The sequence below is a fragment of the Sturnira hondurensis genome, unplaced genomic scaffold (genome assembly GCF_014824575.4).
Source record: "Sturnira hondurensis isolate 20B ecotype Veracruz unplaced genomic scaffold, ASM1482457v3 Scaffold0021490, whole genome shotgun sequence".
In the NCBI taxonomy this organism is placed as follows: domain Eukaryota; kingdom Metazoa; phylum Chordata; class Mammalia; order Chiroptera; family Phyllostomidae; genus Sturnira; species Sturnira hondurensis.
Genome location: NW_028094121.1, coordinates 2,147,365 through 2,160,533, shown reverse-complemented (window position 1 = coordinate 2,160,533; position 13,169 = coordinate 2,147,365). Strand labels below are relative to the sequence as shown.

Here is a 13,169-nt window from a genome sequence, read left to right as displayed (position 1 = left end):
GATAATTTGACAGGCCTGTAGGAAAAGCAGGAAGCACTGGTGTGGATGAGATTATTGTACAGACGGGCAGGAGCCCAACCATGAACACAGGATTTTGGCCCTGAGACCATAGGGAGCAGAGAGCCTTTGAGGGATTTTAAACAAAATAGAGATCACTTCAGACATGTGGTTTGAGGGGCTGAAATGGAATAGATAATAAGACTGCTGAGGTAATTGAGGCAAACTCGGTGAGAGTCTGTGTGGACATTTAAAGCAGAAGGAAGAGTAAATGAAATTTATGAATTTAGAGCATATTCTTGGGCCTTGGAGGTGAAGAAAACATTTTCAGGAAGATGTAAAATGATGGAGCCAATTGGGTGGGAATAAAAAAAGGAAAAAATGGGTTTTGGTGAAGAGGATGAAAAACAGTTTGGTCATTGGATGTGTTGAGTTTCAGTGTACTGTGGGACCTCTATGTCTAATGACAAGGAAAACAGTGTATTCCTATAAGTAGAATAAAGTTATTCTCTTCCTAAGTTTTCAGTCACTTTCATTAACTAGAATGAAATGACTCAGACACTTCTAACATCCCTTTATTATGCCTGTGGTTAGGATTTTAAGATCTTTTCTCTGACCCTTAAACTTTGTTGCCTTGTTTTATCAGCAGTTTGGGAATTTCATTCTGCCACTTTCTCACCCTAAGTCTAAAGCACCCAAACTGTCACTTCACTCAGATCACAGTAGTCACAGGACTGTCTAATAACAATGTGTTGAAAGAGCCCTGGCTGGTCTAGCTCAGTGGATTGAGCAGGGGCCTTCGAACCAAACGGTTGCCCCATTTGATTCCCAGTCAGGGCACATGCCTAGGTTGTGGGCCAAGTCCCCAGTAGAGGGCACACGAGAGGCAACCACACATTGATGTTTCCCTCCTTCCTTTCTCTCTAAATACATGGATTTTTTCAGACTGTAAGACGCACTGGACCATAAGGTTCACCTACGTTTTAGAGGAAAAGAAAAAAATTTTTGAAGTAAAAAATATGGTAAAATAATAACATAAATAACAGGCCACCATGTCCACCCCACGCACAGTGAGCCAGGTAAGCTACATTCAGACCATAAGACACACCCCTTCCCCCCAAATTTGCGGGGTGCATCTTACAGTCTAAAAATACGGTAAATAAAAATCTTAAAATTTGAAAGACAAAGTGGCAGAAACAGTGGGACATCTTAGGGACATTTTAGAGGCCAAGATCACTGCTGGCTCTCTGAGATCTTCAGTGAATTTTTTTCTGTGGGCTTCGTTTTCCTCACAAAGTGAGGAGATACGGGTGATAGTCTTGAAAGGTCCCTTTCTGTGATCTAAGCAGGAGAAGCAACTGGTGGCCTCATTAAGAAAATTGTCACAGGAGGGAAAGCTGCTCATTTGCTTAAGACTGAATCCAACCGAGTTTGCTTCAAGTACTTTGGATCAAATGTCCCAAAATAATTTATTCCAGTTGGGTTTGCTTCATTTGATCTTCATTGAAGACAGTGTTTTATGGTAGAAGCTGTACGTGTGACTATATAATATGGAAAGTCAAAGTGTCATATGTAGCTTTTAGATACTGTTACTTGATGTCTCTGGGTTTCACAACAGACTGAAAAATACTTTGTTTGAAAGCTCTTTTCAATATAAGAGTGCCTCGTAAAATGATGGCAGACATAGTGCCAGGCATTTTCATTCATTCTTTTTACCGACCATTCTCTTGCTTCCGTGTCTCCCCGTGTTCATGAGCACATATGTAAAAGAAGAGAGTAGAAAACAATGGAGAAGAAAAGTTTCTGATGAGCCTTTCTAGGGATTTCATTCTCATCCTATCCTCTCAGTCCCAGGTGGCCTATTTCCTAGCTGTACTACCAAGGACGTAGTCATTGGAAGACAGGGGCAGTCAGTAACCACATGTTTAAGTACACAGATACTTAAAGATAGTTCCAGATACTCTGGGATATAAAATGACCAAAGAGAATTTGTTAAGTCATTTGCCCCCGTTGGAACTTGAATGTGAGGGCTGGGGTGACTTACACATTGTTAATCACAGAGCAGCAGCGTGGACCTACGAGCCTGTTAGACGCGCAGACTGTCCAGACCTCCTGGACCCAAGTCTGCATTTTAATTCACACGCACAGAAAAGTTCCAGAAGCAGTGGCCTAGAATACAAAGTGGTATGTTTGGTGAGAATTCAGGACAATTACACTTTGCTTTTTGCACTTTACATAAAATTATCTTGACTTTTTATAACTCCATGAAGTTGGTCCTGTTACCCTTCACTGACATTTTCCAATCTCTTCTAACAGGAAGAATATCAGGGAGGGGAACTTAATGTGCAGGAAGAAAGAGGGAAAGTTGCAGGTGGCATTTAAAGTACCGAAAATACCACAGTTCTGTAATTAAACTGAGTGCATTGTGTGTGAACGTGAAGAGTGGGAAATAAAGTTTGAGGTGTAGGTAAAAGCCAGGTCTTGCAGACCCAAGTCCAGCCCTATCCCAGTAGTGACATTTCCTCACATGAGGAAAGAGATGGAAAATGGGTGCAAATTCTTTCTGTGAACATGTAACTTGGGAAACGTCAGTGTCTCTTATTAAAGAATCTTCTGAAAGCCAGGAAAGTTGCTCAATTTCCTCTCCTCCCCACTCCCACAGTAGAAGGATGCCTTCTGGTTTTATACTCAGATTCGGGGCAAAGCCTCCCATTATGTAAAGCTGAGACTAGAAAGAGGGGCCCACGTGGGCAGACACAGATGGTGACAGACTGCACCGGGAGGTCTGAGCCACTTTGAGGAAGGTAACCAGGACAGACTTAGCCCGGGTTTGGTTTATTTAGCCTAGAAAAGAGAAGACGGAAAAGCTATAGCCAAGTATTTACCAAGCACATACCATGGCTGGCTACTAGGGCTACGAGTGTTGAATATGACATGGAAATTTTCTGCATCAAGGAGATTAGAGTCTAGTAAGGAAGACATTAAATGAAATACTAAAAATAGTTAAATAAAAGTGCTGCAGTAGAAGCTCTGACTGTGATGGGAACCAGAAAGAGGAAAAGCTTCCCTGAGGAAGTGATGTTCAAACTGAAATTCAAAGAATGGACAGGGGTTAGCCAGAGAGGGTAATTCCATTATATTCGAAGACTTCATGGTGCAACAGCGTGGTGGTGACTTTGACAAGTCTAGTGGAAAGACACCGTGGAAAAGGGGAAGAAAGAGGGTTGGGTAGGTAGCAAGGAACCAAGTACTTTGGTGCCTTGTAACCATGTTCTAGATTTTTCATTTTGTTTGAAAGGCAAACAAAGTAAATGAAGGCTTGGAAGTAAATGTTGCATACGTCAAAAAGTCCTGCTAGGGCACGGTGCTGCGGGCTACCGAGTGGCCGTGACTGAGTGCTGGCTGGCTGGCCGGGTGGCTGGCTGACACTATCTGAAGGTGGGCCGCAATGTCTTCCGTAGTGGCAAATCCTTGGTCACTGGCGGTTTTTAGGTCTCCAAGTGGAGAATCAGATAGTTTTTTTGGCCTAGATTCTCTGAGGCACCTTTATATTATTGAGATTTACAGTCCCTTGTATTTGGTCAGAAATGTCACTATAAATAATATCAATAGTTGCCATTATCTATCTATGTAGCCTGGTACTTTTACACAAAGTATCAACTTTTCATTACAGCTCTACAAAGTAAGAATAACTCCCACTCTACAAGTGAAGAATTGAGCCACAGGTTAAGGGGACTTGCCCAAGGTAACAAGGGTAGCGAACAGCAGAGTCAAATTTGAACCCAGACCTGCTATGCTGTCAAAGGCTCGTCCTCGTCACTGCCACTGTATAAAGCCTCTACACAAACGAGTACCAAATAAGGGGATAGGCGCTTGACGACTGAACAAATCAGGCTCGAATTTTCCTAGGGGGTGTCATGTTTACTTAAAAATAGTTTCATGTGCGCTACACACCAAGCACTAGGGATACAGTAGTCAATAAAATGGGTATGGTCCCTGTCCTCTGAGTTTATAACAGACTAGGAAGACTGATACAATCCCAAAACCACACAAATCACTATAGTCGTGTTAAGTGCTTTGAAAATAGAGTATAAAGTGCTCTGTAACGGGGGTCTGAACGAGTGTGAGGAGTGTTAGGTAAATTCAGCAGTCACAGCCCTTTCTCCCACACGTTTCTGGTTACCACTCTAATGGTTTCTGATCCCTGTTCTAGTCAAATCCCAAGTCTTACCTGAGTAACTTAGTCCTTACTAAAAATTTTGGATTCTGGCTACTTGTTAGTCACTAGCAGACTATGGGTTTAACTTAACACCCATAGCAGTCACTCCTAAGTCACTTCTCCCTGACCTAAGTACTATGTATTTCCAACAGCTTTCTAGACTCCCGTTTTCTGGACATGTCTCTGACACCTCAAGTAACTCACCGTACCTCCCTTCGCTGAAAGAACAAAACGAGGTATTCTCCATCAGGCAGTGCTATTCCTGTTCTTTCAGTCAAACAGAATGAGCAAACTGCTCATTTTTAGTAGCATCAAACAGTATTTTCTACAAATGATTTGTCATAACTGACCCTTTCTTTCCTTAGTACCTGCTCCCCTCCTCGTAGTGCAGACTGTCTTGCGGAGTCTCGTTGTGCTATCTTTTCAGCAGCGTAAGCTCTTTTGGAAGAGATCAGACATTTTATATTTTCATATCACCCTGCTGAGAAGGTAGGTACTAGTCAGTAAATAAGTGATTTGATAGCATGTCGGGTAGTTTACAGTGTCCTCTGCTACTCTTTACAACATGTTTACAGTATTATACCATTTGTTCCTAATATAAATTGAGGAGGTGGAATACCCCTCTGTAAAAAGATGAGGGTCACATGTTAAAGGCCTTCCCAAAGATCACGATTTCTAAACAATAGATCTAAACAATGGTGACATATGCAAAAGGGGAATGCTACAAAGCGATCCAGGAACCACCTCTCTCCGCATTTACCGCATAAACTTCTCAATCTTTAGGAAAGCCCTCTCTAAATCCTGTCTCCGCGAAGCTCCACATAGCATCAGTTTTCTCATTTGTCATATGAAAACACCACTGTTCATTCCACAGATTATTGGAAATGATCCACATACTGTCCAAGTAGGGTCACCACCAGTCACATGTGGCTATTTATTTAAAATTAAATAAAATGTAAAATGTAGTTCCTCTGCTACACTACACATGTCAAGGAACTGGTAGCTACCATCGTGGACAGAACATAGATTTTCTTCTTTACAGAAAGTTCTGTTGGACAGTGCTGTGCTGGAGCTGGGAACTGCCAAAGATCAGAGAAAGCGACGTGAGAACTGAAATCCCGGGCCAGTACTTGGCTGATTTTGAGTGAAGGCGCACTGGGCGAGTGGGAAGCCAGCTGACCTTTGGAAGAGTGATGTCACAAAGCACGGCTCACAGTGGCTCTAGAACACCTGGCCTCGCAGGTCACTTCCCCTGACTCCCATCGAGGGCCCTGAAGCCTCTGCCCATGTAGCTCCTGGAGCAGCTATCTTATTAAAATGTCAACACTTCCACCTTCATCTATCTGGGACAAAATAGATTATGTCTCTCTGAGCTCAATATGGAACTGGCTACAAGCAACTTTTCTGGGAGAGACTGGTGTGCCTCAGCAAACAAATTTGGGGCTACTAGATTATTTTGCTCCGGCTGTGCAAGTTATCCTGGGGATTTTCTTTCTTATTTTGTTGGGAACAGGACTGTATGCCTTATGGAAACGAAGTATTCAGTCATTCCAGGTTATACTCTTTTGTTACAGGGAACTTTAAATAGTTATCTAATGGAACTCGATCACTTCTCTCCCATATTGCTGCCACCCAGGTTTAAGGCCATGCAGATGAGCAAGGGTGAACCTTTGTCTCCAAACTTGGCTGAAACTAAATTATCCTGTAAAACTTCCCCCCAGTGAGATTTCGAGCATTGAAGAATGCTCTTTCTCACAATGGCCTTCGGCTTTTGTTATAACAAACAAGTTCACAACCTGAGAAGGCAGCCTTAACCCCAAATTTATTTGACCACTGCTGAGTGTCTCCTATGCGTCAGACACCATTTGATGCGTCAGACACGCTCCCTATTCTACCTTGAGTAGAATAGGAAGCATGAGTATAACTGGGGTCTCGGGTTCTTCCTATGTCTGTAACTGATGAGGAGGCACGTGGACTCGTGTAGTCCTCATGGTGTTTTCCACTTGTTTTAACAAGCCAGGGTTCTGTAACTATACATGGCTCTTTTTGGTAATAGGAGTGTAAGTGGCTGATATTATGAGAAACATTTAGGATTTTACATACTTCTGTTTAATCACCAATAAGAATAGCTATACTTACAATATAGTCAAAATGCTTTGAGAACCCCAACAATTCCATGAAATGGATAGAAGTTATTTTCATATGACAGAAAAACTGAGGTGAACTGAGCTTCAGTGAAAATGAAAGGAAGTAGGGTTTTAAAAAAGGCTTTCTTAAAAGAATGACTGGTTTACTTGGAAAATGCTAAGAGAAGCTATTACAGAATTGTTCTATAGCATTCATTTATATCCATATGTCATTTCTGTTGAGGAACCATGGTCACATGCTCTCAATTTCTCAAAACCCTGCATGGTAGGCAGGGCAGGGCAGGGCATCTCCACTTTGTAGGCAAGGAAACTTGACAAGATTTCCATGTTGACAGAGACTGGAAAAGCTGAGACTTGAACCCAGCTTTTAGGATTGCAAATTCAATTCTTTTCCAAAATCCCATTTAACATACTCTAACAGGCCTAAATCCCCAGCCTGGATATGTGTCTGTAAATATGCACAGACACAAATTTTAATTAATAGAAAAATATAAGGCAAAATAATAACTCCCATCTGTAATTCTGGGCTCTGCTCTCGTATGGTTAATGTTTAGCTCAATCAGAAAAACGAATTCACAGCTCTCCAGAAACCTCAACCAAGACAAAGCAGCAGAATAACAGAGCAGTAAATAGTATGTGCTCTGGAGTCAACTGCTTGGCCTTAAATCTTGGTTCTACCACTCATGTGACCAAGAGCAATCAGTTAACCTCAAACCTGGTTTCCTTGTCTGTAGGAGGGGTGTGCTAACAGTGCCTCCCTCAGGGTTGTGAGGATTAAAGGAGATACTATGTATTTAAACCTTAGCACATAAGCGCTCAATACGCAGTGCTAGTATTATTTTTCTTATTCTGGCAAGAATCTGTCCTGGTACATTAAAAAAAGGTTTGTTTGGGGTTTTTTTTTTTTGCCATGACCAATAAATACAGTTCTTCAGACCACTGTGTCTTGAAAGAACATATGTAGAAATCAGAATTTCTGGTCTCCAGTACTGGCTCTACCATTTCCAAGTGTCTGACCTTGGACAATGACAGGGTCCAAACTGGAAGGTAACTCAATGGCTATTCAGTCGTTTTTTCCTACACAAATAGGTCGTGCACAGGCAAGGAAACTCCTAGCAAAGAGACCTGCATGCAGCAAACTCTCAGCAAAGGGTATCTATTATTACAGTCTGTATTAAGTAAATGCAAATAATAATCCCCGACCTGCTCACCACTCCATTTTGTGGTGAAGATCAAAAGATGAAATACGGTGCAGATGTTTTGTTAAACAAGGCTTGGCAAAGGGATGTGGGCTTACTTTTCCCATTTGGTTTTTGTCTTGTTTTGCATCTATAGCAAACTGGCTTTTCACATGAATAAACAAGTAACGTTAAACTTCTGTTGTTTTATTTTAGAAAATGTTGTTGTTTGTAATCACACTCTACAAACTTTACAAGAAGGGCTCAGATTTTTTTCAGGCTTTGCTGGTCAACCCAGAAGGGAATGGTCTTCCAGTTCAAGACAATAACAATTTCTTCCTGTCCTTGGGTCTGCAAGAGAAAATTCTGAAAAAACTTCAGGTGGTGGAAAACAAAGTGAAGAACCTGGAGGGGATGATCATTTCCCAAAAACCTGCCACGAAGAGGGATTGCTCCTCCGAGCCCTACTGCAGCTGCTCCGACTGCCAGAGTCCCTTGTCCACATCAGGGTTTACTTCCACCTCTGAAATGTGATGGACTCCGATCTTTTTCCAGAAAAGCGCTGTCTCCCTTATGATGTGTACAGTGGCGTATCAATAAAGACAGGGAACATATTGAAATCACCCTGCAAGGACTGGCTCTCTATTCAGTAGAGCCCAACTTCCTGTGTGTGGTTGGGTAATACTGGGTATGGTGGTGGTTAAAAATGCCCCTGAGATTGTGGAGCCCGCTCTGCAGGCTGGAGACCGTAAGCGGTCATATAGGTCAGAAAAACAAATACTGGGATGGGAAGGGAGAGGGGTCAGGGATATGGCCTTGAGCTCCATGCTGAAGAGGTTGGATTGGATATAATCAAAACAGCAAGAAAGTGCTCTTGAGGGGCGATGCTGTGGATTGTCCTGTAAAGGTTGGCTGACCCTGGTGCTGGTCTTGGGCCTAAAGGTAACTATTTGGTAACTAATGCAGGAGTCTCACTGCATTAATTACTCAGAAGTGGGCAAGGGTGGGAGTGGACAAAAGAGAGCCTGTTTAACTGTTACTGAAATTTCCTCTGTGCTAAGCATTAGGATTGTCCTCGGGAATCTGTCCTGAGTGCTTCAGGTGCACTCAGTCTGGCTGGTTGAACAGGTAATTTCAGAACAAGGAATTATAATACAGTGGGGTTTCAACATCTTGAATTTAGGGGAATTCATATGTGAATCCAACTTAACAGGGAGGCACCTACCTGCCATCACACGCAATTTGAGTGTACACTCTGACCAGAAAGATGGCCCATTGGGGAACAGATAGCAGATGGTCCTCTCAGTGAGTCTCCTATTCCACAAGCCTCAGAGTATGAGCATTCTTGCCATAATAAATGTGATAATATTCACTGAAACACTAGTATTTGACATCTAAATGAAATGGTTCACGTGGTGTACAAACAGCGATTTATTGCTGTGCTGGGCTAAAAGTGGCTAAGCTAGTCCACAGGAGACAGGACAGCGGCTTTCCACGTGGCATCTTCTTAGAGATTTCCGAGGGTCATTTGGATCATTTTTGTCCAGGGCACTGGTGTTAAAATGCAACCCTTGTGTAAAATGAGACTTCATTGTACTCAGAGCACAAACAGGTCAACAGGTCAGCGCACACAGGGTGGGCCTAGGAAAGGCTTTAAAGAGCCATCGATTCATCCCATAAACGGCTACACAGGAAGGTACCGAGCAGGAAGGTACTCCCGCTGCTGGAATCATCATGGAGCCATAAAAGAGGGTGGCTTGCCTGGGGAACAAGGAGAGTTGCGTGGTGGCTGAAGAACTGGGTATTTCCAGAGCTACAATGAAGAATTTTTGCTTCAGGGCATGACACACTAACCTCATCTTCAAATCAGCTTTTAATTCATGATGGGGCAAATGGAACAGATGGGGGTTATCAACAATGTGCATTATCTGACAATGTAGGTGAGACGTTTGTTAACCACGTTGCTGCCGCTAAAGTGCCATGCCATCTTTTAAAGTCCACGTCTCAATTCTGGGGGAGGCTATCTAAATTTCAGCGTCTTTCTGCATTGTTCCCGTCATTTTGACTTGGTTATCACTCTGGGGGCATATCAAAGGAAAGTGTTTGAAGAAAGGCCTAGAAGAATAGACTGGTATCAGGTAATGGAAAGCATTTAAAGGTCCTCTCATATTGTTGGCGATGGACACTTTTAAACAGGGGAGTAACACAGATGTGGTAGTCTGTATGGAAGACACAGATCGAGCTAAATGCAAAGTGTGGTAGAAACTAATGATGGGGTCACCTTGTTTCTGGATCTCAGCTCCCAAGAAGAGATGTGTGATTCACACCACAACCATAAGGGACTAATACCAAGTACTCATTCCCACAGAGGGCACTGTTTGCTTGACAGCAGAGCACTAATGTCCAGGGCACCAATTATGGCACCTTGGATGCTTGCCAAAGCATCAAGGCGAAATAGGGAAAGGGCTTGACAGCTATTTTATCATTCGGGTTAGATGGGGTAGATGAGCTACCCTATACCAGTGTCCACTGCTCGAGGGAGGAGACTCTGTGTTCTCAAAATTCAGTTTCTCTCTTTTGGCAAAACCCTGACAATCCCTGTTTTGAGGCTCCTATTTCAGACTCCAGACAGACCAGCCCCTCTATTAACACTATCTTTCTGCAAAGGGGAACAAGTAATTTATTCCCTTTCCATAATTCACTTCTCCCTCTACTGTTATCAGCCTAGCCCAAGCCACTACTCTCTCTCACCTGGTTCTTGAAATGGCCTCCTAACTGGACTCCCTGTTTCCATCTGTGTCCCTCATTCTCTACACAATAGTCAAAGAGATCATGTTACTACTCTGCTCAAAATCTTCCAACCGCTTATTCTTTCACTCTGAGTAAAAGTCAAGTTCTTCAATAAAAGACTGCGTATGATGGCATGATCTGCACTCCCCCTCCTGCTTACTCTCCATATGCTCTCACAAGTCCTCAAGTATGCAAAGAAGCATTGCCCCACCTCCGGGCCTTTGCACTTGCTATTCATTGTGCAAGGCACACTTTCCCCAGATACTCTCTGGCAGCCTCTCTCACTTTCATTGGGTCTGTGCTCAACTGTCAACTATTCTGACAGGTTTTTCTTGACCATCTTCCGTAAAATAGTGCCCCTCATGCCAACACGCTGTTTTCCTCTTTCCCTGCTTTTCTGCCAGAGTACTTACCACCTCCTCCACTTTTTCTTTTACATATTTGCTTATCTATCAACCGCCATCCATCCCAGCCCACTAAGTACTTAAGCTTCAGGAGAGGAAAGGTTCACTGCTATATCCCGAGCACCTAGAACAGTGTCTGGTACTTAGCATACACTCAATATCTGTCGAATGAATGAATTATAGTCGTGACTTTTCAAAACTTCATACCAGCTTCTTGTTCCTCAATCTCTTCAGATACATGGTTCCAGATCAACACTATGATATAATTCTCACGAGTTTGGGGAGCTATCAGCTAATCAGTGTATCTTAGCAGATACATTGCTAAGAGATTTACATGACTTTTCTCATTTGATCCTCATGATATGAGGCAGCAGATACTATTTTCTCTTTTTACTAATGGGGAACTGATGCACAGAGAGGTTAAGCAACTTGCTAGTGTGTGGTACAGTTGTGACTGGCACTCAAGCAGCCAACTAAAGCCGTGTGCTCTTAGCCACAAAATTTGGGTGACAGGAGCTTCTGTGAGGCTTTGCAGCAAGTGCACCAGGCTGGGTGGACTTAGACAGATAAAGACAGGGGGACTGAAGAGGGCATAGTGATGACAGCCCAAGGGAGAGAGATTATTGAAAAAGGGTTTATCCCCTCATGTTTGAAGTTGATAGCTAAAGTTTTCATCATTAACTTAAATAGTTGCAGTGGATGCAAATTTTGGTAAATTATAATAATGACAATTTAAGATGACTGTAAAGTTACTTTTTATAATGCATCCCCCAGAATCTACATAACATTTGAATAACCACTATCATCCACTTAAAATTACACAAATAAGCTCTTTAACATTTGTTCATTGTATATTTTCTTCTCTCATCTCTAATTTACATTTATATTCCACTTCCCCATTAAATGGTATCCAAATGTAACTTTTTGTTAGAAAAACCTTTAATCATGTTTGAAATAAAAGTATGTACATATTAAAGTAGAATTTAAAAATTTTTCCTGAAATAGTATGAGTCTATTAGAATTCTTTGAATTGACTAATCATTATAATTACCATTACAATGACTAAAAATCTGCACAAAATATCATAAATTTTAATACATAAACATCAAATGTAAAAATCTACAGGAAATGCATCTCTCAGTGAGGTGGACAGGCTTCCTCACCAGTTAACTCACGTGTCTATATGGTGCTGGGAAATACCACTCACACAAAAAGCCAGGAAAGCTAGTTTTCTTATAGGAGTGTCAATCAATTCTTTGTTTTCCTTCTGAGTTATATGCCAAACATCAAATAATGTCCTTTCATTAGCTGACAGTTCAATTGGGTCCACCACCAATTCTGTTGAAAGCAAAGAACTGGAAACTACTTGACTTGCAAAATAATTTGTTACCCTGTCAACAGAATCCATCACTTTCTCAAGTGACTTTTAAATATATGATTACTCTCATTTTGAAGCATATAGGAGAGTTGGGAAATTCAAGATACTGTTAATCTCAACACATCTTTAGCACTACAATTTAACTGTAATTTAAATATATTTTAGTTGCAGCAGCAGATTTAGCTCGATTCATAGTAAATAATTTGCAAATTAGCAACGCCACTTTGTCTTTCCAATTAACCAAGTCAGACATATCTTGGGTCAGAAAAAATTTCACTTTTCAAGTCAAACAAATGTGTTAACAGTTCCTGTGACTACATTTCACTTCTGAATTCTAAGACAGAGATATGGCATTGTGCTTTGATAGGAGTTTGTCCCTAGATCAGGTTAAGGCCCTTTCAGTTCAGGTATTTCTAATCTACACTATCCTTGCTTTGCTCCAGGGCACTCTCTTAGGCAAAACGCCACCTTTGACTCACTTGGGGTGGCGAGGCGAGATGTTTACTGAAAATCTCATCACTACCGACCGTTCTCGAACATGTCGGAATTCAGAACACCCTGATACAGGCCAAAATAGGGCACCTTTAATACCTAGTGTCGCTGTTCACTATACCTTTTATCTTAAAGTATTCCAGGGTGAACATACCACAGTCCGAATAGCATTAGTTAGAGGAATGGTCTCTAGAGCCTGGGACGTCGGCTCCTCTTGTTCTTCCCAGCTATTTCAGGACTCAAGTAGCAGTCCATTCCGCGTTAGTTCCCGCTCAGTCCCACTACCCTGGCCGGGAAAATACGGCTCAGGCGGCGGTCGAACCAGGCAAGCCCCGAAGCGAAGGGATACAGTTGCGGCTCCGGAAGCTAGAGAGTGGAGAGCTCTGGCGCGCTGCGGGGCTCGCGACGTAAGCCGGAACCCTCGGCAGGAACTCGGCGTGCCAAGGAAAGGATAGAGTGTTGGTGTAACGCAGCTTCGCTTGATCAGTCCGGGGCGGAGCTGGGGTTGGCGGAAGCGGAGCGCGGCCTCTGGACTCTGGTCCTCCTCCGGCCGGAAGTGAGGAA

At 42.5% G+C, this 13,169-nt stretch overlaps 1 protein-coding gene and 1 long non-coding RNA gene across 2 annotated transcripts; one reads left to right on the top strand and one right to left on the bottom strand.

Moving 5' to 3' along the window:
• Positions 1-1,595: 1,595 nt before the first annotated feature.
• On the bottom strand, positions 1,596-13,089 carry LOC118977624 (uncharacterized). Its single transcript, XR_005064570.1, has 3 exons — positions 12,760-13,089; positions 2,894-2,963; positions 1,596-2,166 (listed from the first exon to the last, which is right to left on the bottom strand). It is a non-coding gene; the product is annotated as an uncharacterized LOC118977624 (long non-coding RNA).
• Positions 5,356-8,146, top strand: TMCO2 (transmembrane and coiled-coil domains 2). Its single transcript, XM_037032574.1, has 2 exons — positions 5,356-5,770; positions 7,758-8,146. The coding sequence occupies exons 1-2, from the start codon at positions 5,534-5,536 to the stop codon at positions 8,073-8,075; spliced, it is 555 nt and encodes a 184-aa protein (XP_036888469.1). The 5' UTR covers positions 5,356-5,533; the 3' UTR covers positions 8,076-8,146.
• Positions 13,090-13,169: the final 80 nt, after the last annotated feature.